At 43.7% G+C, this 27,661-nt stretch overlaps 1 protein-coding gene across 9 annotated transcripts in view; it reads left to right on the top strand.

Moving 5' to 3' along the window:
• The window catches only part of eya1 (EYA transcriptional coactivator and phosphatase 1), a 62,133-nt gene extending 36,589 nt beyond the window's left edge, over nucleotides 1–25,544 (top strand). For 5 of the 9 annotated variants that reach the window (XM_027274460.1, XM_019258544.2, XM_010733927.3 and 2 more), the window contains 11 exons: nucleotides 3,988–4,070; nucleotides 4,645–4,831; nucleotides 5,527–5,669; nucleotides 6,420–6,503; nucleotides 9,925–10,014; nucleotides 19,058–19,116; nucleotides 19,218–19,378; nucleotides 19,606–19,720; nucleotides 20,063–20,184; nucleotides 20,965–21,065; nucleotides 23,268–23,473. In XM_027274460.1, coding sequence (XP_027130261.1) covers nucleotides 3,988–4,070; nucleotides 4,645–4,831; nucleotides 5,527–5,669; nucleotides 6,420–6,503; nucleotides 9,925–10,014; nucleotides 19,058–19,116; nucleotides 19,218–19,378; nucleotides 19,606–19,720; nucleotides 20,063–20,184; nucleotides 20,965–21,065; nucleotides 23,268–23,348 — 1,226 coding nt within the window. In that variant the 3' untranslated portion in view covers nucleotides 23,349–23,473. Of the gene's footprint in view, nucleotides 1–3,987; nucleotides 4,071–4,644; nucleotides 4,832–5,526; nucleotides 5,670–6,419; nucleotides 6,504–9,924; nucleotides 10,015–19,057; nucleotides 19,117–19,217; nucleotides 19,379–19,605; nucleotides 19,721–20,062; nucleotides 20,185–20,964; nucleotides 21,066–23,265 lie in introns of all 9 variants that reach the window. The other 4 variants (XM_027274459.1, XM_027274458.1, XM_027274457.1 and 1 more) reach the window with 1 other exon arrangement.
• Nucleotides 25,545–27,661: the final 2,117 nt, after the last annotated feature.

Here is a 27,661-nt window from a genome sequence, read left to right as displayed (position 1 = left end):
CACGCAGAGCCAGACTGATTCACAACACGGCCCTCTCCCTCACCCCAAAAGATGGTTGCATCCCGGCGCTCGTTATGTGCAGCCACGACGGCTGCCTCCCTCTCCTCTCCTCTTAAAAGAATCAACACAGATGGAAAAAATGGCAGGCACTTAGGAGGCACCAGCCATGTCGCTCCCCAGCCTTTGTTTTTTCTCTCCCTGTGATCATATTTGTATTTGTTTAAGAGCTGAGACCATAGAGATTTATGGCCTTGAAACCGATAAAGATGAGTTGTTGAGCCTGGTACTCCCTCCCCCTCACTCAGTCTGTTTAAATGAATATCAGGCCTTCTGCCATGTAGCGCTTCTATTACTCTCTGTTTGTACTAGTGCAAAAACACCCCCTGTTCCACCTGCACTAGGCAAGGACAGTTAACGAACAGATAGAATTGTCTTTATGCTCTCTCCTGCAATGTCTAATGTGTGACAGTAGAGACATCTCCACATGTTGTTGAAAAGCCTCCAGAGCATCTCACAATAAATAACGCCAGCTCAGCAGCAGATGTGGCACGGGGAAGCCTCTTTTCCACGCCTCTTAACCAAATACAGTCGGCCACAGCCGGAGTTTTGCAGAGAGCGAGCAGCCGAGCGGCTGAAAAAGGAGAGGCAGCAGGAGCAAGAAAGGGAACAAGAGACGGAGCATGTGCGGCAGAACGCAGAAGCTGCTATCCTGCCTTTAGTGGTTTAACTCACGATGACAGTATTATGTGCCCATTCATCTTCTAAGTATTATGCTCTTACTCCGACTTTCTGTTTCCCTCCGTCTGTTTCAGTCTCTCCGTCACTGTCTCCTGCTATCTCTGGCTATCGGATGCCCCACGTAGCATTAAGTGCGTTAGTAATTGACAGCCGTGTTAGATGACAGATTGACCACTATTCTGGCCTTGGGTTCTCTAACTGTGGCTCTGGCCCTCCGCCACACCATCATCATTACTCTCGCTGGCCTATTGATCTGCCTGGGCGAGGTGCCTCAGGCCTGGGTGTCCCAACCAAAGACTCTTTTTTCACATCTGATACTCCCCCTTCTCTGTTAGTGTCCCTGCCACCAGCCTGTGGCCAGCTGTCAAGGCGGAGGACGATTAGATTAATGTTTTTACGCCACGCTTTCATGTCTGATGCCATGGAGCTTTGTGCGGCCGCTGAAGTGGCGCGCCAAATGGTAAAGGGGACAAGCGTTTCTGCGCGACTCAGTTTTGCAGTCCCTTGTGGCAGTTTAAGTTGTGCGTCTCATGGATTGTCAGAAAAAGTCTTAAACATCCGAGGTGTGTGAGGAGACGGGGAGATTGTGCTGATGGTGGAAGTGAGCAGATGCTAATTAGGTGAATAATTGGATTCCAGCATTCTGTCCCAGTGGCAGTGTGAGCTGAAGGAGCTGAAGCCTTGGTTGCCTTTTTTAAAAGGAGAGCCCCATCTGGACTTGATAGCCTATTCCCAAGTGGGGCATACAAACTTCTGCTACAAATATTGTGCACTGATGATAGACATAGCCCATGGCAAGGGGACTGATCAAGCAAAGCAAATGGACTTCCAATTGTGGAGCCAGAAGGCAGGAGGGAAGGAGGAGAGGAGGGAGGGATGATGTCTGGTCTTGAGTGAGTGAACTAACTGGAGCGGGACAGGGGGAGGGAGAGAAAACATGCCCCCTGGGGAACCACAAGACCCCCTCTTTCTCCCCCTGCTATAACCAGCACCACCACTCCCAACAGCATGGGCTCATTCTCACTGGACTAGCAGGGGTCCCCTCAGCTTTTATGTGGCTCCTTGTTCTCCACAGAGCAACCCTCAAACCCTGGCAGTGAGAGCTTTTATGACTGTTTGAACTGTGCATTAGGCTAATTTGTTGTCCTTCGCAGCCTTACTCCTCCTTGTCTCTGTCAGACTTTCACTTGATGTTGAACTTTCTGCGGAAAACACAAAAGTTTTCAAATTCCCCCCGCAGGCCTTTAAATATTAAACAAAACAACAAAGAGAGAGAAAAGTTCTGATGAAAATAACCAATAGAGGCCAGGATGAAGAAGGTAAAAATCCGCTGTGTGGAAGCCGAGAGTGAGAAACTGCACAAATAATTAGTGGACCCATGTAATCTTAGGATCTTGGGAGGTATTTGTTTCTCTTTTTTAGCCGCAGTGCTCGGTACTTACCTAACTGACAAGGCTAAACACTGCACTACGTTTTGTGTTTTCCATACTTTCTTCCATACGGTACCCTTCACCCCACCGCCCCTCACTTCCCTGATCCTTCCCCCTGTTCTGAAAGCTGCTTCACGTTTGTCACGGTGTGGGAGGGCCCTCCTGATGGGGCCAATGACCAGAGGATGAAAGGAACTCCCTCTGTTTGTCTATGGGAACAAAGGTGTAATTACGCCCCCATTTAGGAAGAGTAAATTTATCCCCCCCTTCATTTTCACTGAAGCTATGGGATATTATTTGGCCACGGGAGGATCACTGTGATGATAAGTGAAGGAGCTTTTTTAAAGAATGCTGCGGTAGTACTAATTAACATGGATGTATGGAGAAGCAATTTGTCTTTGTATAAATAGATATGAGTAATAAAGCTCAGGGGTCGTACTTGTAAAAGTTGGAAGAACTGCTATGTATCTTTGGTTAGAAAGTCAACTGATGCCTGAAGATTAATTGTCGTATTATGTATATATGGTTTAATTATGAGCATGCAGAATAATATACATACACCCAGCTGCACTAATAATCCTAATAACTGTGACCATGATTTTGGCTTTCCGTCAAACGTGAACGGATACAATATTGATGCTTTGCATGTAGAGTGCCTGCTCTAACGCATCAAATCAAATGCTCCTGACTCACAGCTAAATTCTCTTGCCAATACCGGGCTTTTTTTCTTTTGAGCACTTTGTGATAAACCGCTCTTTATAAACATGGTTGTGGCTGCAGGCAAGAAAATTTGCACCCAAAAGGGCTTGACTACATTTTCTTTGAAGGGATAAGTTTGTGTTGTTTTGTTCTATGTTGTGCTGGCATCCACAAGAATTTGAATCTTGTTTAATAATCAAATTTTTGAAGTGGAGGCAAATTCTATTCAAGGATTTATAGAGAAAAATATACAAATTAAGTCAAATTAAAATGCTTAACTGCAATGAAAACTATTTTGTTCTCAAAGATCAAGATCGCTTTAATATACTGAGCTCATTCGTGCTCCCCCCTCTCACCCTGCTCTCTCCAGCAGTCTATGATCCCCTTTAAGCTGCTCCTCCTGCTGTTTTCTTGCCTGACATGACAGTACAGGTGGATGGCTGCTGAAGAGAGAAGTCGTGCCCCCGGGGGGCCGCCGCTGCTCCTCTCCTCTATAACTCATGTCATGTATATTATTAAGCCATTAGATGCTATCAACTCCATTGAATGATTTAATTACCCTGGAGGACCATCCTTTGAGCAAGTGAAAAGACAAACATACATATTCATTGGGGCTGGATGTCAGCAGTAAACCCCCCGAATGCTACTAACTCCGGCCTCCCCTATACATCTCTGTCTCACTACACTGCCCATGCACGGCCCCCCTGGCACCCTCATGCTCCGTCCCAGTGCCCCCCCCCCCTCCCCCCCTCCTTCGGTAGCTCACACACAGCAGTCTCTTGTCTTCCTCACATTGTGCGGGCTTGGACGGCTTTGGGAGCAGGTTTTGTCCACCCCTCACCCTTCTCTGCAACCCTCTGTCATTCATCAGGCCTGATCCAATCACTGATAAGAAAGGAAGAGGAGAAAGATAAGGCCACTGTTGGGAGCGCTCCCTCAGGCCTCCCTCTGTTCACCACCTCAAATAGTTGTTTCACAAAAGACTAATCTTTTCTTCTCCCTAACAATGTCCCATTTCATTTCTGTCACTGCACTACTTGCAGTACTTCAGATTTAATCGTGTTTTGGATATAATATGATGTATAAATAACTCAAAAGTACTGTTTTTTTCCCCCTAAAGGTGGTACTTTCACAACAACGTCAGGATTGTATCCAGGAAACAACTCCCTGACAAACTCCACCGGCTTCAACAGTACACAACAGGTAGCTGTGCACTTCCTTCTGCTTATTCAATTTCTGTTATCTGCTATCAGCATGCAACTATCAGTTTATATAGAATTGCAGAGTCCTTCCCAACCTGGAAATCTTTATGAAACATGCATACTCAATATGTAACATTTCATCCGTGACACATTCAGACATAAATCACTCAGGATGTCAAAAGCTTTGTACTCAGGATTATCTACTGTACCTCCCCCAACACAAATGTATTATGCCACAGAGGAAAGGGAGAGGGAAAAAAAAACAAGACAGATCGTTGTCCAGATGTAGGACAGAACAGACATGTGTTTGCATTTATGTTTTGGAATCTGCACTGTAAAGTAGCAACACTGGTGCAGGGCATATCTCACATTACTCTGCCAAACCTCCTACTTCTTTCTCAAGCCTGCTACCTTTTGTCTCTCTTTGCCTCCACCTTTTTTTTTTATCTAAATCTCCCCTCGCAACATATTGTACATATCTTTCTTTATCTCTCAGTTTATCACCAGAGCCTTATCTTTATCCAAATGTAACCTAGCCTTTCACATTTCCCTAATCTGCCTGTCTTTCTTAACAGGACTACCCCAGTTATCCATCTTTTGGCCAGGGGCAGTATGCTCAGTATTACAACAGCTCACCCTACACTTCACCCTACATGACAAGTAACAACACCAGCCCCAGCACGCCCTCCACCACCACCACTTACACCCTCCAGGAGCCACCCACTGGCATCACTAGCCAGGCCCTCACAGAGAACCCCGCTGGTAAGAGTCAAACAGCAGGCAGCAGGGTTGCCTTTCAGAATATCAAGAGTTTTATCCTGCAGGAGACATGTCTTTTTTTTTTTAATAAAAAAACAGGCCAGGAGGGGAAGTTGTTCCTGATAAGAGGGCGTAAACTAAATATTTATTTGTACTAACCCAGATGCACAATATAAGTAGGAGATGGTTTAAGACAGTGTACTACAATATGGGATGAAACACATTTAGTTAAAATTCAAATCAGATGTAGAATTTACTATAATTTCATGTGACATTAATGGATCATTTGGCAGTCCGGTGCTGATTGTATCTTTATAAGTCAGTCAAAATTTTACAACTGCGTTTGCAGTTGTCATCAATCAACACCAAAAACATCAGGCTTTAACTAAACGTAATTTCATACACAGTCATCCAATTTAGATAAATTACATCTATGCTATTTCTAGTTGGCATGTGCTCCGTTACCTCTTGTTTATTAAATTAGTATGGGGTACAGTAGCTTTTAGTGTGTGTTCTGCAACTGATTTATGATATATGTGTTACCTGTACGCCTGCATAATCACTAAAAATGTCCCCAGGAAGCTGTCTGTCCTACATCAAGACAAATAGTCACACACTTCTTTGCTAAAAGCAAATAATAGCTCATCTTCGATACACTCTTTTTATACTCTCCTTCTTCCTTCTTTCCTTCCTTTCAGCGGAGTACAGTACCATCCACAGTCCATCAACCCCCATTAAAGATTCAGATTCAGATCGATTGCGCCGGGCCTCGGATGGAAAGTCACGTGGCCGGGGAAGAAGGAACAACAACCCATCACCGCCGCCTGACTCCGACCTTGAGGTAGGGTGAGCCCGCTACCTTGGCGACAGACAGCCTCGCCCTGTCTGAGGCACATGAACACTAATCCACTTACTATATGGCTGCCACACCAGCTTTAACACTTGATGGGCATTAATTCTTAAAGATTTAATTCCGTAACTATAAATGCATTATTGATGCATTGTGGAATATATGACATCACTAAACACATATCTTATATAAAGTTCTCATGTATACCTCGTGAATAAACAATAAGGCATGTGATTAAGTGAGTCACTGCTGAAGTGAATAATATATATATATATATTCTAGTCATCGAAAACTGGACACTAGCTGTGACTAACAACGGTACTATTGCACCATGAGCCATAAAACAATTTGCTAGTGACCATATGTCAAAATAAACTCTTGGTAATTCAGAGGGCTCTTCATTAATATGATATGAATTTGAACAAGGTTAATAGCACCCATTATAGCACTGACATCATGCCATGTTAACATATCTAGTTAATTAGTTTGTCACTATTGATTACTCTAATGTAAAGGGCAGGGGATGGAAAGCATGCGGTGGGCTGATGGGAGGAGTGTTGCGGTGACCAACCCAAGCAAATGGATCCTGGTCCCTGTGGCGCACAAATACACGCTCCTGGCCTATTGACCAGGAGGATCACCTTGCAGCCCTACAGAGTGCACCATTGATTTTGCCTCTTTTCTCTCTGTTTTTCTTTGTTTCTTTCTTCCCCCTCCGTACCCCCCACCCCATCTCTCCAGCGAGTTTTCATCTGGGACCTGGATGAAACAATCATCGTTTTCCATTCCTTGCTTACGGGTTCTTATGCCAACAGATATGGACGGGTGAGTGACATCAGACTGTGGCAGTAGCAGTGCACTTTATCAGCAAAACACATAAATATTAAAAGGAGGAGGGGGGAAATAAATGATCAGAGGCGGTGGGGATATGGGCATTGAGCGGAGGATAGATTTCACTGTGCCTTAAGTCCATAGTGAGAAGATAGAGCAGAACTCAATGTACAGATAATTGTTTCTTTTTTTAATAGGTCCAATGAGGCTTGGCAAGTATTTGACTGCTCTTTGCAGCTGTTGGAGCTATGCATGGCTGGTCGGGGCTTGGCTGTAGGGGATCACAACAGTTGCACTCTGGATGTCTATTGACACATCTTAAGTGTTCCTTTCTCCTTCAGAAATGCCACATTGTTAGTTTAATTAAGTGCTTCTCAATCCATCCTTTTCAGGCAGGGATCTCCCTGGAGACCCTGGCAGGAGACCACAAATGTTATTCAGTCAAAACTTAGACTGGAACACAGAGGTTCCCTTAAACCTGCTTTAATTAGGATTCACATTAAACATATAACATATGTATATATAAATATCAACAAACATATATTATTAAGGTCTTTTTCCATCCCATGTCTCTGTGTATGCTTATAAGATGAAGAGTTTACTTTTCCAGGCTTTGCTATTTGTTGTTCCATGTAAATTGCTTCTCTAAATTTAAACTTTGAAAACAAATAATTTGGGAAATAAGGCAGAATCCTATTCTCATGGTTTTGTTGAGGTCATGGGTTTCATATAGTTTACCATAAGTGCATCGTCTGCTCTTATTTTCCCATTTCGATATAGGACACATGAATAAAAATAACAGACATATCTTAAAAGAATCTGCATTTTGTTTAGGTTTGTCTGTGAGCAGCATTTCTAATCACCGGTTGTTTTGGCTATGGAGGTGTCTGGGTTTGAAGTCAAAAATGACATATTGGTGCTCATATGTCAGGGAGCTTAGCGTCTGCGGCCCGTGCTCTGCGCCTTTGTTCTGGTATGAGGGGGTGTTTGATGGGGGCACTGTTTTGTTTTTGGGGTGAAAGAGGACTGCCCCACGACCCTGCACTGTTTATTTACTTTATTCTCGGCCCTGCATGCTGGGTAAAGAGAGAGCTAAGGCTTAGGGAGCTGTGGCTCAGTGATGAGGGACTCTCCAACTACACACATGTGAACACACACACACATGCATACACACAGGGTCTCTAGTGTGCTCCTCTGAAACAGGAAACACTCCTGACTCCATAAGGGCCCATTCCATCAGTGCTCATATAGGATGTGACAGCCGCTAGAGTCCCTCTCACTCTCTGTTTTCTCTTTTGTTCCCTCGTTTTCGCCTCCTCTGCCCATTTCAGCCCCCCCGCTTTTTTTTTTTTTTTAAGTTTCTCTTCCCCTCATACTTCAACCTGCTGACACTATCACATTCAAGCAATATTATAAGAGGGAGACATGCTTACTCACAGCAACCGCAGAGCATGCTAAGTCAAAGCATATCAGAAACATGGATCTGTAAACTACCTCAGAAGAGAAAGTGAAGCAGACAAACATCCCCCACAACCGCTCACCCACCACAGCAACCCGTCCCCGTCTCTCCCCCCTTCTCCTCTCTGTCCTGTCCTGTCCTGTCCTGCCATTTATGTCATCCCTGTCTTAGTGGCATAAACAAAAACAATGTTACAAAACAGTTTTCCCTCCTAGCGGCTCTGAGCTTACTATAAATAGATGAGTATCTGAGTGAGTGCACATCCACACTTTCTCTCACTCGCTGTGACCTCCCACCCACTCTCTCTGACTTTTTTTCCCCTCCCTCTCATACGCACATAAACACACTGCTGCTCTTATCAGCTCTTTTAATTGGCATCAAGGCAGCTCACCCCCATAAAGCTGATGGCTGAGGCCAGCTGTGCTGCTATTGGGCTGGCCAGAGCCAGAGCTTAAAGTGGGTGGGGATGAGGGGGGTTGTTATTGGTAAGGGGCTCAGAGGGAGGAGGAGGGGAGACTTGGCGCCCCTGTGGATGGCACTGACATCTCGGGACAGGTGGTGCTGGAGCAATGACAGCAGCAGCATTTTGGCCTTCTGGCCTGCTTGTATTCTTAACTCCCTCACTGACTGATTGTTTAGATTTAATTGGAAAGGATTCACTCGCGCCAGAGAAGACGGCGTTTTCCCACCAAACCAGCCCATAATGCTAAATCACCCAACAGCGCCAGAGGTTAGGGAGAGGGAGCTGGTAACCTGCTGATGTGGGAGGCTAATTATTTTTGATGAATTCTGCCTGAAAGATTGATTCGAACTGGGAGGTTAAGGGGAAGGAGAAAGCCTCTAGAAGTGGGGATTGAGCTCTACTTGTGTGGTTCGTCCTCTTGTCATTTTAGTGAAAACATAAGCATTGTGGGATGTGACAGCTAATCAGTAGAAAGCTCAGGTGTGGCTTCAGGTGGTTTAACTCTGTAATCCCTGCTTCTGGTCCTGCCTGGTCCGTCTTTAATGCGGTCTCACCCAGCTGCAGAAAATCCTCCTCTGCAGCCTGCTATTGTCTCTCTTCATCCTTGGCTTGCGGAAGACAATCTGCTGATCAGAGATTTGAGATAAAAAAATAATAATTCAATTTGTGTAACAACAAAAGAATGGAAGCACTTAATTAATTGTAATATGTTTTGTATATTGTTTTATGTCAGAAACTTAACAATGGCGTGGGCAAGTGAAGTTTCTAAAATAAATATAGGCTTATATCTTCATAAATGTTTATGAGAAGACTTTTTGCCTATTCATTATCTTTTTAAAGGGAAAATCGCACACATTGTCACAGGCTCATTAACTATTTACAGTGTAGTTCACTTCTCTCTTGGTATTATCTTACAGACAGTGCAACCCTATCACCATTACAGCACGTGTCAAATTACTGACAGAGAACATGATTTAAAGAAAAAAAAATTGCAGTTGTGCCTCGCGCAGGGAACCGTCAGTATTTGTTTTTGCATTTGACTTTTAATATTAATAAACACCTCAGAGCGGTTTCTTCAGCGGGGGATAGTGTTCGTCTATCGCCTAGAGAGCAATCTGATGATGCATCAGCACAAGTATGTGGAGAATGGGCTATTTACGATGAAACTGTGACCCCAACTCTTCTAAATCGACCACCCCTCCTGAGAAGAGACATGCTTTTACTGCATTCATTCAAGTCTGTGGCATTTCTGATGACTATTCTGGTCCCTTTCGGAGGGGTCGTAAACAGAGGCTGAAACTTTCAAGTCCGCCTAATGTCTTCTTTTATGGGAATAGCCTGCTGAGGAATTTAAAAGGGATTCTGTGTTAATTGAGTGACTTAGAGGGAACAGCATTATTTATTGTTTCACATTAACTAATGGAACAGAACTGCCTCAATATTCAGGAGAACGATTTTTATTTGATTTGCTTTTTTTGTCTTTTGCTTTTCAGGATCCACCGACATCTGTGTCACTAGGCCTGAGGATGGAAGAAATGATCTTCAACTTGGCCGACACACACCTATTCTTTAACGACTTAGAGGTGCGTCTATTTGTGTGTGTGTGTGTTTTTCTCTCTTTTCTTTGAGCTTTCTTTAACCTCTGCTGTGTTCCTGTTCTGCACAAATGTCTTTTGTTCCATCTGGTGATTTTAATGGTCAGTGGAATGTATTTGTTCTAACGGGAGTGTAAGAACAGTCCATAAACATTTTAGTAAAGGTAAACTGTTTCGTAGCGCGGAGCCTGTTTCTCAGTTATCAGTCTCATAGTGGTGAAGTATTACCTCAGAGCCCAGGGGATACCATGAATTTTACATGTGCTGTCAGTCTCCGTCATTCCTGGGTCACCAGCCCTGCCCCCACCCCCACCTCCTTCCCACTCCCATAGCGGCCAGCTCAATTTGTCAGGCTCTAGTGTTTCTGTGGCCGCTCTGTCTGTCTGAGTGTCATGCTGTGTGCTTGGTGTCGCTGTCCACCTACACCACAGACCCCTCCGTCACAGCATGAAATCACCCGCTGTCTCCCCTCCCACGCCTCTTTGCCCCCCTGATTCATGTACGGCTAGTGTAAAATCTGCCCCAGGGGCCACAAGAATAGAGGGATCAAGGGTAGGGAGCTGTGTGTATATATGTGGGTGTCTGAGTGTCTGCTACACTCTGGGGAGTAGTAAAAGACCACTGTATGTACAGAAAAGCGTGTGCCACATTTTCTCAAACATATATACACATGCACAGACATGAAGCGTACCCGCTACCCATCTTTCCACATCCAGATGTTAAAACTATCAGCGCTCATCACATTTAGCAATAAACAAAGCAATTTACCTCAATGTTATTTCCCTCAACTCTGGCTCCATCCAATTCTCTGTCTACGAGTTTTTGTCACTGCGATTTTTGTCCCTGCCTTTTCCTCTCAGTGAATCTGATCCCACTGACCCAGCGTTTTTCCTCAGTGTCCTGCTTTATGCTGACCTCACAGTAGAGGAAATGTTTTGTTTGATACTTAAGTGTGAAGAGATCTGCGGCCAGTCTGCCAAGTCTCATTACTCACCACCATGTTCGGTTGTGTTACATGAAGCAAACCCAAGAAGGAGGAAAAAATGGGAGAGAGCAAGAGAGAGAGAGAGAGAGAGAGAGAGAAAATGTTCGTACTCTCCCAGACAGACGAGTGACTGAGATTCCAAACACAGTCATCGTGATCAAAGTTAATTGGCTGCAATTGGCTGGTTAAATATTTCCTTATGCCCGAGCCATGTAGAATCCATTGTAGCTGCACTTTATTTAATAGATGTGCCCCAATCATCTGAAAAAATGGCAGTTTGTGACAACGCTTAAATGTGGTTTTGCTCAACATCTGTCCTGTGTTTTGATTTCTTTTCATGTATGATGAAACTGTTCACAGATGAATTGGCAGCTCAGACTGCTTATAACATTATTTTAAAATGCAACACATATATTTCTTCTGCTCTAGCTCAGTAACAAAATTATTAGATTTTGTTTTGACACTTTAAAGCTTCAGATTTTTTCCCCCCAGCCAAAACTAGAGCAGTATTATGACTGAAATAGCAATCTGTGGTCTGCTGCAAAAATGCTTTTTACCATGTCCAATGTAAAGACCTCTCTGGAGACGCTGCAATGATTGTCATTAACAATCATACCAGAGGAGGAGTGACATTCTCTTGCAGGCGTATTGGTCTCTTCTCTTAAACTGAGCTGGGCCAGTCTGAGTGTTAAGTGCTAGTCCTCAGCAATGCCTAACCAGTTGTGTTTCCTCTCTGCTGATTTACAGTCCTCCATCTCAGATAGAGCTAAATAAAGTCCAACTATAAATACTGCAGCCAGCAGCAGTTATGTATTTAAGCATGTGCAGAAATGCATATGGTCCATCTAATTTAGTCTAAGCCATAAAGGGAGACCCCAGAGGCTGTGCAGAAACACAGGTGCAGAGTTAGTGGCCTAACGGTGTGTGTGTGTGTGAGAGAGTCCATCTAAGTCTTAACACTGTTGTCCTGACAGCCTCTGCACAAGAACATTAAATATGGACTCTGTGTCCTTACAATCTCACCCTGGCAGTCGCAGTAGTACATTATTTTGCTTGTGTTAAAATGTTCGTTTTTTAAGGTAAACGGTTGTTTGCAGGCCTCTAAACATCACAATTAGGTGTAATATTGTGCTCAGCCTGGCGAAGCCAGAGCAAACACTCTAGTCTTCTGTACAATGTGTTCAAGTGTGTGCGTGTGTGTGTGTGAATGGAGGCTGGACCGTGTTGATAGAGCTGGTGAGTGACGATTCAGAGGAAAGTCATAAAAAGAAAGAGGGCATGCCGAAGGGGTCAACAGGGATCGGTTTCACCCTTACGTCTCTCTCTCTCTGTCTCTCTCCCTCTTTCTCCTCTAACCTTTTTTCTGGATCACCGCTCTCTTTTTTCATTCACCGTCAGATAGTATTGAAGGTGCGTCCCAGAAACACTGGACCTCTTCGAAAGACTTCCCCTCCCCAACGCACACCCATCCACACACACACAAATGTCTCTATTGATCGTCCCGCACAAACCATTTGCCGCTTGGCCCTTTTAAAGGACGGGTGTAGTATTGTATGAACAGCACAATCTGTTTTTATCATCAAAAATGCTCTCACTGAGGGAAGTATTAGGAAAGTAATTCAAGGCAATATGATCCGTATCGATGTGATCTCCACTGTATTAATTTTCCTTACAGAAGAAGTTGTATTTCAATAGCTACAGATTGATAGATAAACATAAAATCAATGTTATATCTAAAACAAAATTTGATACAAAATCAATGTTTTTGTAATTTGTTAATTAACAGCAACCGCCTAATGGAAAGGTAACATTAAAAATTTCAAGTGAATAATCTAAAATAATGAAAGGTAAGGAAATTACTAAGATTTGTTGTTCACTTATTTTATTTTTGCAATATAGTAAACATGCTTCACTTGATTTTCAGGCTAGCGTTGTGTGAATGTGGAGTTAATTGATGGTCTGAAGTGATGTGTGTAATGAAGCCCACTGAGGCTGAGCTCGCCGGGAATGACTGACAGCTCTGCTGTGACTCAGGGTGTGAGTTTACTGTAGGTGCGCTGCTGCAGCCCAAACTCGAACGCCAAGTGGTATGTGGGAACCAGGGGCCTCTCTCTTTCGCTGGCCGAGCCCCCCGTCTTCCCCTCTCAGTGGGGTACGGAGGCTGCCGTCTCCCCCTTCCCTGGGTGAGAAAACAACCCTCCCTGTCTGGAGGATAAAGGGCATGGGGGCAAACCACTCATAGGGAGAGAGAAAGAGGAGGGGGAAAGGTCTCTAAAGGTGGGAACATTTTAAATTAGTCTACTGATGCCTCCGTGCTGTGAGCAATGCTCGCTCACACACTTACACCCACGCACTCTCAAGATGTTGTGCTGAAAATACACACACACACACACATACATGTAAACACATACATACTGTACGAACACTCATGCTCACACACACATACATACCTATGGAGCAACCCTGTGACACTGTGAGCTGAGTGCCTTTTATAGCTCCCAGCCTGCATTCGCAGGGTTGAAACCTCCTCTGTCACTCTCACCCAGGGGCTGCCTGTTAATGAGAGATGCTGTGAAACGCATGGTTACCTTTTCTTAGTGGCTGAAATGGCCCTCCAGAGCCTCTTACTGTGGAGCCATTCTGTTGGTTTTATGTCCCACTGTAAAGAGTCAGACCCTGTACTCGCCATTCAATATTATTGGTAGCTTTACGGTGTTTTCCTTGATAGTGTATTTTTTGTGGTTTTATTCCCAGTATGGAGGAACATAACACTAACTGTGCATATTTCACAGAATCGTGAAATTAAGTCATTCAGTTGATCGGTTACCAATTAACACTGCAGCTCTGTGGCACAAATTTGTATTTATGCTTCAAAAGCAGAACAACTGAACATGAAACCATTCATTAGGGGGTTATTTTTTTCTCATTTTCATTTCATTCATGTCATTTTCGTCTATAGTATATTTTGTCAGATGGACTTCTTTAGTTCTTTACGCACTGATGTGGGTATTTCGTCAATTGCCTGGCCACTGATGCAGCAGTTCTGTCATGCTCCTCGACATAACTCCATCACGTCTCAAGGCGGGGCCACTGATGTGTTTTGGAAAGACTACAGAGAGAAAGTGGAGGTTTCAAAGCCACCCTGTCAATCTTCACTCCACAGAGCTCCACCTCACCCCCACCCTTTACCCACTATCCTAACACAGCCGATTCATGCAGCAATAGGGGTTGAGGGTGCATGGAAAATATAACATTACTTGTTTGGTGACAAATGATGATATTTAAGAATAGATTTCTTGTCATGAATTAAAGAGGGAGACACAACACCTGCCCAACATGATCTGCGGAGGAAAAGCACAGAAACTTGCACAGATTTGTCCAAACAACAGTCCACTTGGCAAGAATAAACTGTTTTTCTATGGATACGTTTGTTGCGGAGGGAAAATGCTGAAATAACGGAGATTTGATATTGCATTTAATGTCGTTCTCCTTGAGGTGTGGTTTGGACTTGCAATGCCAAAAATTGGAAATAATGAGAAGCAGCTCATCCATCACACATAACTAATTCATACTTTTCACTGCCCACCGGTGGGGTGTTTCTTTCTTTTCCAACGTTTCCAGCTTCTGAGCAAAGCGTACTTGTGCTCCCTCTGGATCCCTTCTCCTGATCGTGTGAATTTTTGTAAAACCAGCATGGACTTCTCTATACCTGTGCTTTGTTTGGCGCCGCTGTTTGAATTCCGTGGCTGTTCAAGCACAGATTGTGGATTGGAATGAAGTGGGTTCGAAGAACTCTCCCTTTGTTACCCACATCCTGTGTTTGACCCCCAGGTAATCACAGTGCCCCCCCCTCCTCTTCCTCCCTTCTGCACCCTCCTCCTTTCCCCCCAGACAGGGTGCCTGTGGTGGGAACGGAGAAGGAAGTTGCTGGGGGTCACAGACCGCGGGGGGGATGACAGCCACTGCCGGTGGAGTGGCGGTATTGAGAACCTGCGAACCATGGATGAGCCTTTTTCACATGGCATTAGCCTGTAGGGTCACAAGGAATGCTGTGATGATGGCTGTTATCGCTCACACTGTGGTTTTGACCACCCACCCCCACCCCAGCAGCTCACCTGAGAAAGAGGGAGTGAGTGGGGCAGCTTGTATCCAAAACATGGACATTTATGTATATGGCCCTTACACCTTCACGGGAAAAACATGTCTTCAAGTTAGTTTAGATAGCATGGTTCTTTCTGTGTTTTGGTAACATGCATTGCGGACTCTTCCCGTCTTTCTTCTTCCTGCCTCTGACTGTTGCAGTCACCACTCTGAGCTCTTTCCAGGGCTACAGGAAGACTCAGGCCGTCATCACTGATTGCTTAATGACAGATGCCAAGGGAACAAAGAGGGCTCTGATAACTTCCTCCACAGTGAAGAGTTTTCAGCAGACTAGTGGAAAGACAGAGAGACAGGGAGAGGAAGAGAGAGTGAATGATGTAGAGATGGAAGCATCCCGAGGCAGAAGCAACCTGTCTTCAATTGTTGTGCATTTTTTGGTGTTTTTATCTTTCCTGTACATATAAAGAGTGTTTTGAGGTTGGGCGAACTGGGATAAAATAAAAGAATGTTGCTGATGAATTTAACAGACAGACATAGTGTTTGTATAAGGAGTAATTGCGATGGCTTCTGGTGGAGGGTCTTCACTCCTGAGTACAGTAGGAACATCTGGTGTGAGTTAGTGGTGATTGTAGGTTTTAGAGAGACCACTGTTTGCTTGGTGAGGGGAGAATGGGGGGGATTCGATGGAAAAGAGATGTTCAAAAGGTTCTAAGAAATTCTCAGACTGCCCCTCATTGTGCCACCATCTTGAAAAGTTGTCATTCAATTGTTAGTGGTTTGCAAAAAAAATACTAGCAGCATGTTTTTTCTTTCTTTTAAGCTTTCCATTGAGTCAGTGACGGCATCTTTACACGTTTAAAATTATATTTATTCTTTATTAGGAGATATTTCTGTATACTCCGTATAAGCTGTCCCTCAGCAAAGGCATCAGTTAGTAAAATTCACCACCCCGTAGTGTTTCTTTGCATCGTATCCAATTCGACTATACGACTATAGTTAACTGACTTGAACCTGCACCATCTATGGCTCTGTGGTGTTTACGAGGCCTTCAGAAGTGGCTCCTAATGAGAATGTGTAAGGGTTACTGTACGACATTACCCACAGCCACCTCCTCTATTAGCTTTCCCAGTCGTCCCAGGAAGCCAGTGCAGAGGTTTATGCCAACCCCAGCTGGGAACAGTAATTGTTGGAGTTTGCGCATTCTGCCAACTTCCCCCTCCATTTTTATTCGCAGCACACACACACACACACACACACACACAGATATTTCTCTGTGGAGGTCTCAAGCCCAGTTCAGCTGTTGATTAAGCGTCATAATATTGACAGGACTGAAAAACTATGTAAACATGCAAAAACAGTGAGAGGGAAGGGGAACTGGCATTCAAACTGTAAAACCTAAAACCTTTGTATTTTTCTTGGCCGTATTAATTTTTAACACTTTACATTTGTTGCGGTTTGATGTGTTTATTAGCTTTAAGGATTTGGAAAAGTCCATGAAAAATTATTCATAATCAGGCAGCAGTTATAATGACTACATTACTGAGACATATTTATGTGATTCGGGTCATGTTGGAGTTTTGGCTCTGACACCTAAAATAGGCCTGTAATTAACATGCTGAGTAATATTGTTCTCGAATGGCTGTTTTGATCCATGCTGGCTGTCAGGCTCTGAAAGAAACACATTACAGGGGAAGAACAAACGTGACCATCTATTGTCATCCGGGAGACAGCGTGCAATTAGGCAATGATATACCAAACGAGTGGAACTGAATGGTCCTGTACCAAAGTGAAAGAGGTGGTAGGAGCTTTGGCAATCGGCTGATTGTGTCTGATTCATCAGCAGGTAATTACTGGATAATGGATGCATTCCAGTCACTTGCACCAGAATGGGAGGTCTTTGAAAGAAGGCTTTATGAGGTGCTTAACCCAAGGTGCTGTTTTTGTTTTCCTAAACAAACAGACATGCCTCTACTACTTAAAGCATTAAGCACACCAATTCTTCTGGCTTGGGTTATGTTTTGAGAAAAGGTTTGAGGGTAATTCGTGAACATAAATTATACCACAAGTTTGTTGGCAGCTGATCTTCAAGCTGGGACAAATTGCTGCTTTCTTCAACTACTAAAGATCTGCTGGTGAGTGTCTGGAAACAGATTAAGCCAGCAGAGCTCCCCGCCTGCACCCCATCTCCAATTGGCAGTCCATCTTCTGGAACGCGGGTCTCAGAGCTCGCTCCATGTGAGGTCACTTTGGACTCTCTCCCCCAGCCTTTACCCGCTGCTCTCCTCCATCTCCACCTCTCCTACCCTTCCACCCCCTTATCGGGGTGCCGGAGCCCCGGAGAGGAGGGGAGAGGGGTCATGGGGTCAAAGTCTTTTCCTCTTTGGATCTCGGGGCTTGCTGGGAGAGGCTTGGCGAGAGAATGGCTGCATTAGAGCAGGGGTTGGGGGTCAAGATTTTAATTCTGTTAAAGAACAGCTGGTTTGAGTTTCTCCTCACGTCGCTCTCCCCTCCCTCTCTCCACAAATCCAGGGAGATGAAAAATTTGTTCAGAGGGGAACCAGTAAAATAAAAAAGGTTTACAGTCCAAAGCCCTTACCCTTACCCTGCTCTAGCATTAGAGAGGAATGCAATAACGTCAGCATTTGGCCTCAGTTAGATTGACTTAAAACAAGGAAGTCCTTTCTGTGTTTTGGTGTCTTAACAGCCGGATGAAACTTAATTAAAAAGCTTAAAAAATCGTGAGGGATTTTTCGTGCTTGAGACCGGAGGAATTTTCTTGCTCCAGTTTCAATTTCCATGCAAAATTATTATTTCTCGCATAACTTTAAACAGGTGAGACTAAACTTTTTGGCGGTTACACAACCAATTTAAAACCCGTAACTTTACAGAGATATCAAATGCACTCTTGTGTTTTTATTGTAGATTAAGACCGACTGAAACATCCATTTCAAAACCTTTTCCTCTTAACATATTGTTCAACCTTCTGTCGGCTAAATTGCTATTCACCCAAAGTCTTAGCAAAAAAAAGAAGCTCAGCTAGTGTCTCTGCTCTGTCCCATGTGAAATGTGTTGTCAAGGCAGGACTCCCTCACATATCAAGCTGGCTGAGGAGGCGGAGAGAAGAGGGGGGGAAGGGGCAGGCACTACAGCTCTCCTATAAATGGAAAACTAATAACAGATTTTCAGTCTGCTTTCTCCTGCGCTCTTTTGCCGGCTGCCTGGCCGACTGGCCCCGGGGCTGTGTTGGTGTGTGGCGCAGCAGCAATCAGAGGTCATAATTTCATTGGCGGTTAGCATCAGGTTCAATTTTTCTAGTAGGTTACATTTACCAGAAAGTCTGGATTGTGTTACTGTGTACTGGTGGAATCAGTGCAGAGCTGCAGAATCCCTCTACCTTTCCAAGAGGAGCCAGGCACCCCCAAAGGGGAAGAGGAGTGCACACATATGTTTAGAGATGCACACACTCATACATGGACACACACACAGACCATTAGTGCCAAGGCTCTTTATGCATTCAACTAGCCTACATACATCCTTCTACTGTATGTATATATATCAGTACTCACAGTTATAGCTGTACAAATGCCAACCTGAGGAGTGTTTAGAGTTGGTGGATTGAGACTTAATTGGTTATGTCTGTGGGTGTGCATATCTTTAGACCCCTCTAGTGGTAGCAGTCCATTCTCACTGATGATGAGGTTAGTTTTTTGTTTGGACAGAGCTGGTGAGAGCACATGGGAAGAAAAATGTGTTTCAAAAGAATGTAAAGATCAAGTCAAGGCGAAGGGGATTGACGCTGAGGTGTCCAGCCAAAGCGCAAATTCCTGAATAAATATGTTGTTTCTAATGGAAAAATGACCTGAAATATGTGCTGTCCTTTCGCAAGATTCTGTGTGAAGAGTGTGTGAATCTAATTACTCAACATGTATGTTGTGTATGTTCCAGGAATGTGACCAGGTACATATCGACGATGTGTCCTCCGATGACAACGGCCAGGATCTAAGGTACAACACTGGTACATCGTCAAAACAAACAGTGCCAATGTCCTAGCATCGATTTTTAGTGCAGCGTGTGCTCATTCTTTCTTCCTTTGTCTTCATCTCAGTACATATAACTTCGGCGCTGACGGTTTCCACGCAGCAGCGACCAGTGCCAATCTCTGTCTGGCCACAGGCGTGCGAGGAGGTGTGGACTGGATGAGAAAACTGGCCTTCCGCTACCGACGAGTAAAAGAAATCTACACCACCTACAAAAATAACGTCGGAGGTAATCCCCAACAAGCAGTGCTGCTCTGTACAGATCTGTTTTGCAAAAAATAAGTTTGCCATGTACGTGCTCCCATTATGTGGGCGTTTGGTTGTGAGTGTCTGCGCTCTTTCACGTGTGTGTTCTAAAAGCACACATGCCGCACCACTTGGTCAGGGTACATTTTGAAAATTTCAGTGGTATTCGGAGGGCTGGTCCAACCCAAACAATGTTACCCTGCATTTCAGGTCTGCTGGGCCCAGCCAAAAGGGAAGCCTGGTTGCAATTGCGAGCAGAAATTGAAGCCTTGACGGACTCCTGGTTAACACTGGCACTGAAAGCACTAACATTAATCCACTCAAGGTAGGACTCCAGTGAGGAAAATTGTACCCAGTCCCATACCGCACATATATAAACTTGCATGTGGTGTAAATAACTCCATACTCCCAAGCTATTAAAGAAAACACAAATGCACCAATTTGTCTTTTGGACAGGCGTTTTTCTTCAGATTTTGAAAGATAAGTTTGCTAAGAGATCTGACTTTAAAAATGAGCTGAGATCCAATCCTTCATGGCAGGCGATGTTTTAAACAATTGATAGATTGCAGTGGTTTTATTTTCGGCACGCTGTGTTTTCTTTTGTCCTCCCTCGGAGTGATTTAGAATGATGTCATCCCTTTTTTCTCTTTCTGTCTCTCCACTTTAGGTCAAACTGTGTGAATATCCTTGTGACCACCACGCAGCTCATCCCTGCCCTGGCTAAGGTTTTGCTCTACGGCTTGGGAATAGTCTTTCCAATCGAGAATATTTATAGTGCAACCAAAATAGGTAAATACGGATGAAATGTGTGATTTGAATCATGTTTTAGTCCGCTGTGATCACTTTGCAACTTGAATGCTTGTTTTTTTTTGTTTTTTTTAACTAACACACACATGCTACCTTAATGAGGGGACAGAGGCGTGGATGGTGTGGGTCATCAGAGAGGGTTGATGTTCTTCTGTGAAGGAATAGGCCTAATCAGCCTGGGATTATTTTCCTGGAGCTGGGCCTGTGCTGGGCCTCCCCAGGCCTCTCCTGTTCAGTCTCTGCATATGAAACCACTTCTGCACATTTATGTCATTCCACAGAAACAGGACCCCCCTCCTCCTACTCCCATCTCTCCCCCCTTTTCCTCCACTCCTTCCCCTTCTTCACTGTTTCAAATGCAAAATAAACATCAAGCTTCACTCCTGCAACATTTTTAGGCCCATCAGCGCAGAGTTGTAGCTCAGGGTTCCTTGAAGCGTTAAGCGCACTGGTTCGCCTAACCAGACCACGTAGCATGCAAGAGTGATTTAGTTGAGTCCATTTGTCCCATGTTTATGGTGGAGAAGGTCAGAGTTAATGCTTTTCAGATTGTCTTTATCTGAGGACTGATCTTATCACATCTCCTTGCCAAGCTCAAAGTGTTTACACTCTGCCCTATTTTGTACGTGTGGTGTTTTTAAAGGGCCTCTTGTCACCCTGTGCCTTTGAATCAACTTGATGCCGTTTAGTGTCTATGATCTTGTGTGTCCATTTGCATTCATGCAACGCTCCACTAACATCCCGCTGTCGACTCCTCCACAGGGAAGGAGAGCTGCTTTGAGAGAGTTATTCAAAGGTTCGGGAGGAAAGTTGTTTACATTGTTGTTGGAGATGGCGTGGAAGAGGAGCAAGGCTCAAAAAAGGTAAGAAGTCTTTGGAATAATAGTTTCACATACTTTGTACACATTGAGTCGTCTGGTAAAAAACATTTATCAGAAATAAACGGAGCTCAGAGAAAAGACAATGTTTGGACTTGTGATTGCTTTCTGGAAGGTCAGGAGTTCATTATCAACGCTTACAGAGCACAAAACATACCTGCCATATCTTTCTAAAGAAAGGAATCAACGCTCCAGCTCTCAACAGTCTTACTTTACTTTCATTCGTTTATCCTCTTAAAGGGCATCCGAGTACAAGAGAGAAAGTCTGTAGCGTGTAATCAGCGCTCTTCCTCCACCATCTCAGGTTTACAGAGCAGGGGAGGGGAGAGATGGCATAATTATATATTCCTGCTCCGTGCCCTGAGCAGCTTGAATGCTGTATGTGTAATGCTAGGCAAGCCCTTTCAGGCATGTTGAAGGCACATCGTAAACAAAGCACGCATAAAGGAGACTTAAATCATTGTTGATGAAATTAAAACATCTACTGCAATGACAAGCCTGTTAGCACGGCACGGTTCAAGAAAGGCTCATAGCCGACGCCTCCCGTACTCTCTCTCTCAGGAAACATGACGGTATCTGTTCTGACGAATCTGACATCTGACATTGGCCTTTTTATGTTACCTGTTGGCTCTTGCTCCACCATTTGTGTATTCAGCGTTTCTGCCAAGTTTGGATGTAAACCAAATGCCACATGCAAGCCACACACAGCAAACATATTCATTAGCAAATTAATCAGCGGCCCGAGAGCATATTTTACTGACAGTTTTGGTGAGCCACAGTGTCAGGGCGAAGACACGGAGTTTCCCTTTGAAAGGCCTCCAGCTCCTTTTTCACCTGTTTCTCAGTAAACAATGAGTAGAAGCGTGAGGACAGATGAAGAGTGATTAGGCAGCGATTAGGAAGAAGTAGCAACCTTTACCCTGGATAAGTGTGTAAAGCAATAGCTCTGTATTATGAAAAGGGAACACACCCTGGGAATATGGTCTTGAGGGATGATTGTGGAAAAAAGATGCAAATATTTTTACTCAGTCTTGAGTTGTTGGACTGTGACATTGATGGAAGGATAAGGCGTTTTTTCCCCCCCTCTGTCTTGAGTGGTGTGAGTCCCACGACACGCCATGCGGTAAAAGGTTTCTGTGTCAACATCAGAGAGGACGTGAAATAACACAACAATTTCACCCGTCAGGAGGCACATATCAGACGTGACACTGCGTGGAACTACAAAAGCAAATGTCTAAAAAAAAAAAGTTCTCTCGGCCCTCATTCCTTCATCTAACAGGAAAAAAGAAAAGAAAAAATCCACAATCCCTGAAACAATTCTGCCTTCAGTTATTACCATCGCCTGGGAGAGACGGCAGAGATAACATCTCCAGCTTTTAAACTTAAAAGCAAAGACAATTTACAAAACAAAAAGCAAAGAGCTTTTTAAGGGTCAGTGCAGGCTCTCCTAAGCGGAACATATGCCTGGGAGAGGCCATACCTTTGATAAGGGGAGGGTAATGGGCTCCACACACTGAGGAGCTGAGGACTCTACCTGACAAGCTCCTTTCATTCTCTGCGACTCAGGTTTCTCCCCTCGTCCTCTGCTTGGGAACAACAGCTCATTTGCACTGTCCTAAACACACACTGGCAGGCAGGAGGTTCATTCAAAAGACACAGTGGGGAGTTCATTTCTGTTGAGGCTGAGGACAGCTACTGGATTAGTTTGGCGCTATAAAACTACACGTTGATGCAGGAGAGAAATTAGTTTGAGGTAGAAATGTATTATTTGGCCGCAGAGCAGTATGCACAAGGGAGTAAGAGGAGCAGTCGGGGTGTGTTATTGATATGATTGCTTTTCCTGGTGAATGGACCGGGCTTAGTTCATTCATTGGATGTATTAGCTGTTGTGCAAAGAATAAAATCTTCTGGGCTACAAGTATTGGTCTTCAGTTAAAATATCAGAAATTGAAAAATGCCAATCACACTTTCCTAAAGTCACATTTTTAACTTGCTTCCAACAGTCCAAAATTTCCAGTATTTAATATTTAATTTCCATCCAATCTTGCTTTAATAAATCACTTTTTTTTTTTAATTATCATAATTTTCAGTGATTTGATTTTTTTATTTATTGACTAATTGTTTCACCCCTGAAGAAGTATATCATTTATAAAACTTAAAATATGATGTTCTTATTCCTCCCCACAGCACAACATGCCCTTCTGGAGGATCTCCAGCCATTCAGACCTCATGGCCCTCCACCATGCTCTAGACCTGGAGTACTTGTAGCACTACACAACCATCGTACACCCTGCTCCGCCTCAGCACACCCTGCAACCTTTCACCTTCGCCCTCCAGCCCCATCCAACGCTTGCCGCAGACCCTGCAGCTCAGAAAAGCTCCCCTTACCACCTATCCCCTCAACCCCCTGTGCTGCCTGGCGTCTGTCTTCCACTACACAGGAAGAAAAGAAGAGGAGAATGGGGAGAGAAAAAAAAAAGGCTGAGCACATGGTTAATGTGCTGACATACGGTCACACTTCGTCTTAACCCTAAACTTTTTTTGTGTTTTTTTTTTTTTTTTTTTTTTCTGGAAGCGAAGGAGAGAGGTGAATTTATGGCACTGCAGCTGCTTGCCCTGGTTACTGTGAATTGGCCGCTTTCTGAAGCTGTCAAAGTGTTTTACGGCCCCCTGTTTGTGCCGGGACTCTGTCAGGGTTCACACCTGTGAGGAGAGCAGAGCTACTGATGGCCTCGCCTGCCTCGCCTCACCTCGCCACAGAACTCAGCTACAGTAAACCTACAAGGCCCACGACTACTGGTGGTGACATTTCTCCGTCCCTCTAGCTCTTCCCTCTGCTCTTCACCTCACGTCTCTGTCTGTTCCCTATCTGTCTATTCACTTTTTAGTCTCTCTCCTGTCACGGGACAGACAGACAAAGCGACTGCTCCTCTGTTAACTGTCGGCCTGGGAGTCCTGTGCTTCTTATTTATGAACGGAGACTTTGTGAGTGGCACCGTGCCACCGAGAAGGTACCTCGATGACAAAAGACTCGTGCCTTTTACAAAGTACTATTGATTTCCACCACAGCGAGAGGAAGACGTTTATGGAAGAAACAAGAAAAAGGGGTTTTCTAATAATTTAAGAAAATTACAAAAAACTTTATTTACAATGCTGAGACAATCGTGTATAGAGGAAATCTTTTTTGTGTGTGTAAGTTTGTAATCACTGGACTATTCCTTCCTATATTCATTTAGGTACGTGCTCTTGAAAGGTGGCAATGCTTTTTCATTGAAGTAAAAAAAAAATAAAATAAAATAATAATAATAAAAGGCATCCCATCGCACATAAGCTTGTGCGATGCCTGAAAGTGTTGATGTGTTCAAGTTTTGTTCAGTAAACAAATATGTAGATAATGGGATTTTGTGATAAATCGTTTTGTCAAGACCAAAAGCATGGATGTCAAGTGTCAATGACCTTTCATTTGATTCTGTGATGTTTCTCGTCCTTACAGGAAACTTCAGTCACATCTTTATACAGCATAACAGGTCTCCTCTACTGCAAGTCCTTTTTAGATTCATATTTTAAAGGGAAAAAAGGTTTTTTTTTTTTTAGTTGTTCAGAAAGGTAGCTCACAACTTGTGTCCTTTACGGCATTTCACCAGCTTGCAGCCCTGACCCCATGTATTTGGAAGCAAACTTAATTCTGATGAGGGTTTTTCAGATATGGCACGGAAGCGAGAAAACTCCTGAGAGCCATTTTAACAACAAATCTAAATAGATCTGAGATTTAAAATAAAATAAAAAAAAGCAGGCTTGAATAGGTTTTATTATCTTTTATACAAGCGCTATAACAACTCTTGTACAGCAAGCGTAATTTTGTATGATGTAGTGTTTTTATTTCGACTTTGAAAATACATTCTGTGTCCCTCTTTGAAATAGTTGAAACACATGAAGCCCTTTTCATAATGCTTCTACATCTGTGGATGGGGAAACCATAATTAACATTGAGAGAAAAGCCACTAACTTCGAGGGGTTTTGTGAACATACAGGACATGTGCTATCGACTGTGAATTTCTTAAACAGAAACCGATTCGTTGTGTTTCTAATTTTTTCCCTCCTTTGCACATGATCACTGTTGGCCTTTACATTTCAATTTGGATCCCTCTCTCCCCTGACACACACCCTACCCTACACCCACCACCCTCCATCTTCTCAAAACAACTTCTTCTCCCGGCACTCCGGGGGTATCTACATATTGCTGCTAGATCAAGGTAATGGTAGGTAAATAGAGGAAATGTTTTATAGATTCATACAGCACGCTTTTTTTTTTAATTATGTTGCAATCATAAATGCAAACTGGAAATACTTTACACTACATGGGCCTCATTGTGAAACGCAAAAGATTGTTGTGTCTGCAAAATATGTGTACAGATGTTTTTGACATTATTATTTGATTGTGTTTAAATTAATAAAACTGATTTGTGAACTGTTACATGTTGCCTTCTGATTTTTTTAAATTTATTTATTTAAAACTACATCGTACACTATTTAAAAATGAAAAAAAATAAATAAATACAATTGACATTAAAATACCTTTTGTCTGCAGACAACTTGTTTTGAAGGCCATATTTTTTTAGTACTTTCCATTGTGTCTTAATACTACTGGGATAACGTTACTATCTGCCACTGATGTCACAGACCTCAGCCGCTAATCCTACCAGGAAGCAAACAGAAACTGGAGCTGGTGCAAGTTTAGACCAAACAACATCACATACCCACATGCTAATCACATCCTTTAAATTGTCACAATAGCTCCTATAAAATACTTTTTATACCGAGGCTACATCTGAATGACAGACATGCCTTTGTGACTTAAATAATGCAAAGGCTCTTTGTATTTTTGGAGCTACATTTCTAATAATCAGATATTTTTTTTATGAATCCTGTGAGACAATGCTATATTTTCTTGATACCCTCAACAATGTATAACATGCGTCACACATTCTTGAGGCTCAGCCCGGTATTTGTAATGGTTCTGTCCTTATAGCAAATGGCTGTATGAGCCTCCATGCATAATTAACATATATCAAACTACTCCAAACCATAGAGCACAGAGTTAGTTTAAATAACACATGAAAAATATTTATGAGCTTGATTTTATGAGGTGGTCACAGCTAAGACAGTCCAGCGTGTAATACTAGCCTGGACAGGGAAGAAAGTGTGCGGCCTCCAAAACCACGTTGGAGAATTAAGCATGCATGGAATTTTATTTAGAGCCGCACGGCCCGTTTAATATCCAGATCAATTATGTTTTCAGATGGAGTGGGAGTGATGGCCGGGGTAAGGCATGTACGTCTGCCAGGCTGGACAAAGCAAGTCAGGCTGCTACCACCGGTATGCACCAGCACAATGACCCCTAATGTGCTTTTCCCACTTCCGAACAGCTGAAAGACTAAGTAGTGTCTGAGGTCTTGCCTGGCTGTCTCTCTACGAGTGGAGTGCTTGCTCTCACTCTGCAGCACAGAATAGACGTCTGTTCTCTTTGATAAGTTTTCCCGATGCTCAGGGACCTGGCAGAAAAACTCAGACACAACCAGACCAGACATTTTGTGAAAGAAAAAGTGGGTGTTGTGGCATGTTGGCCAGCCGCTCTGGCTGCTCGTACAAAACAGAAGGGAATAAAAATAAGAGCTAGATTGTGTCTGTTTGGCTTGTGTCATTTACCTGATGTACAATCCTTTACCAGAACTCCGATTTTCATCCTTTCGTGTGTTGTAGAAGCGGTGGCTGCTCAGTGAACATGTCATGTGCTTGCTTTTGTTAGATATAGTAGGTGTTCCTGTGCTTTAATCAGGCTTTACAGTAACCATGTAATTCTCCAGAGGCCTGATCTTCACTGAACTCCCATCAACCCCCTTGTGGAAATAAAGAGGCCATTACCTAGCAGGTCCTCTGTTGGGCATTCCTCTCCAGGACGTCCCAGCAAAGCGCCCGCCCTCCATAAAACTGTACTGCAATAATAAACAACGCCATTGGTGATTTACGACCTTGCCCAGACAGTGATTTCATGCAGATTTCCATAGAGGGGGCCTCTGACGGTGCATCACAATTGAACTAATATTGTATTACATGCATATCAAACTCCCCCCAAAAAACCTGATCTGCCACATCTCTTTTATGAGCAGGAAGCCTATTAATAGGCCTGTGTTCTCCTCTTGGTGGCTAGTGTGTCTCAAGTTAGGGGAATTTGTCTCTGCAGCGAGCAGATGTCCACAGATTGAGACAATAAGACAGAGAGAGAGAGAGGAAGAGAAGGGAGGGGGAGAATCAGACACAAATCCTCCATCTTTAGCGAGGAGTTTCTGCTCAATCTAAAAAACCAAAAACACACGCTATGATGTTGTTTCAGTCTTTATTCTTGGTTTTGGCTGATGCTGTTTGTCTTGAGGCAGGATAGACAAACCCGCTGTCGCTGATTGCAGCTCCTCCTCCGGTGGTTTGAAGACAGTTGAAGAAAGGCTTCTTGCTCCTCTCCAGAGCGCAAGGCTCAGTTAGCCTTGGCAGGCAAGCGAGAGTGACAAACCTGTTGTCATGCTGTG

Source organism: Larimichthys crocea, chromosome XXIII (assembly GCF_000972845.2).
Source record: "Larimichthys crocea isolate SSNF chromosome XXIII, L_crocea_2.0, whole genome shotgun sequence".
NCBI lineage: Eukaryota > Metazoa > Chordata > Actinopteri > Sciaenidae > Larimichthys > Larimichthys crocea.
The sequence above is the reverse complement of the archived record's forward strand: the minus strand, read 5'-3'. Positions and strand labels throughout refer to the sequence as shown.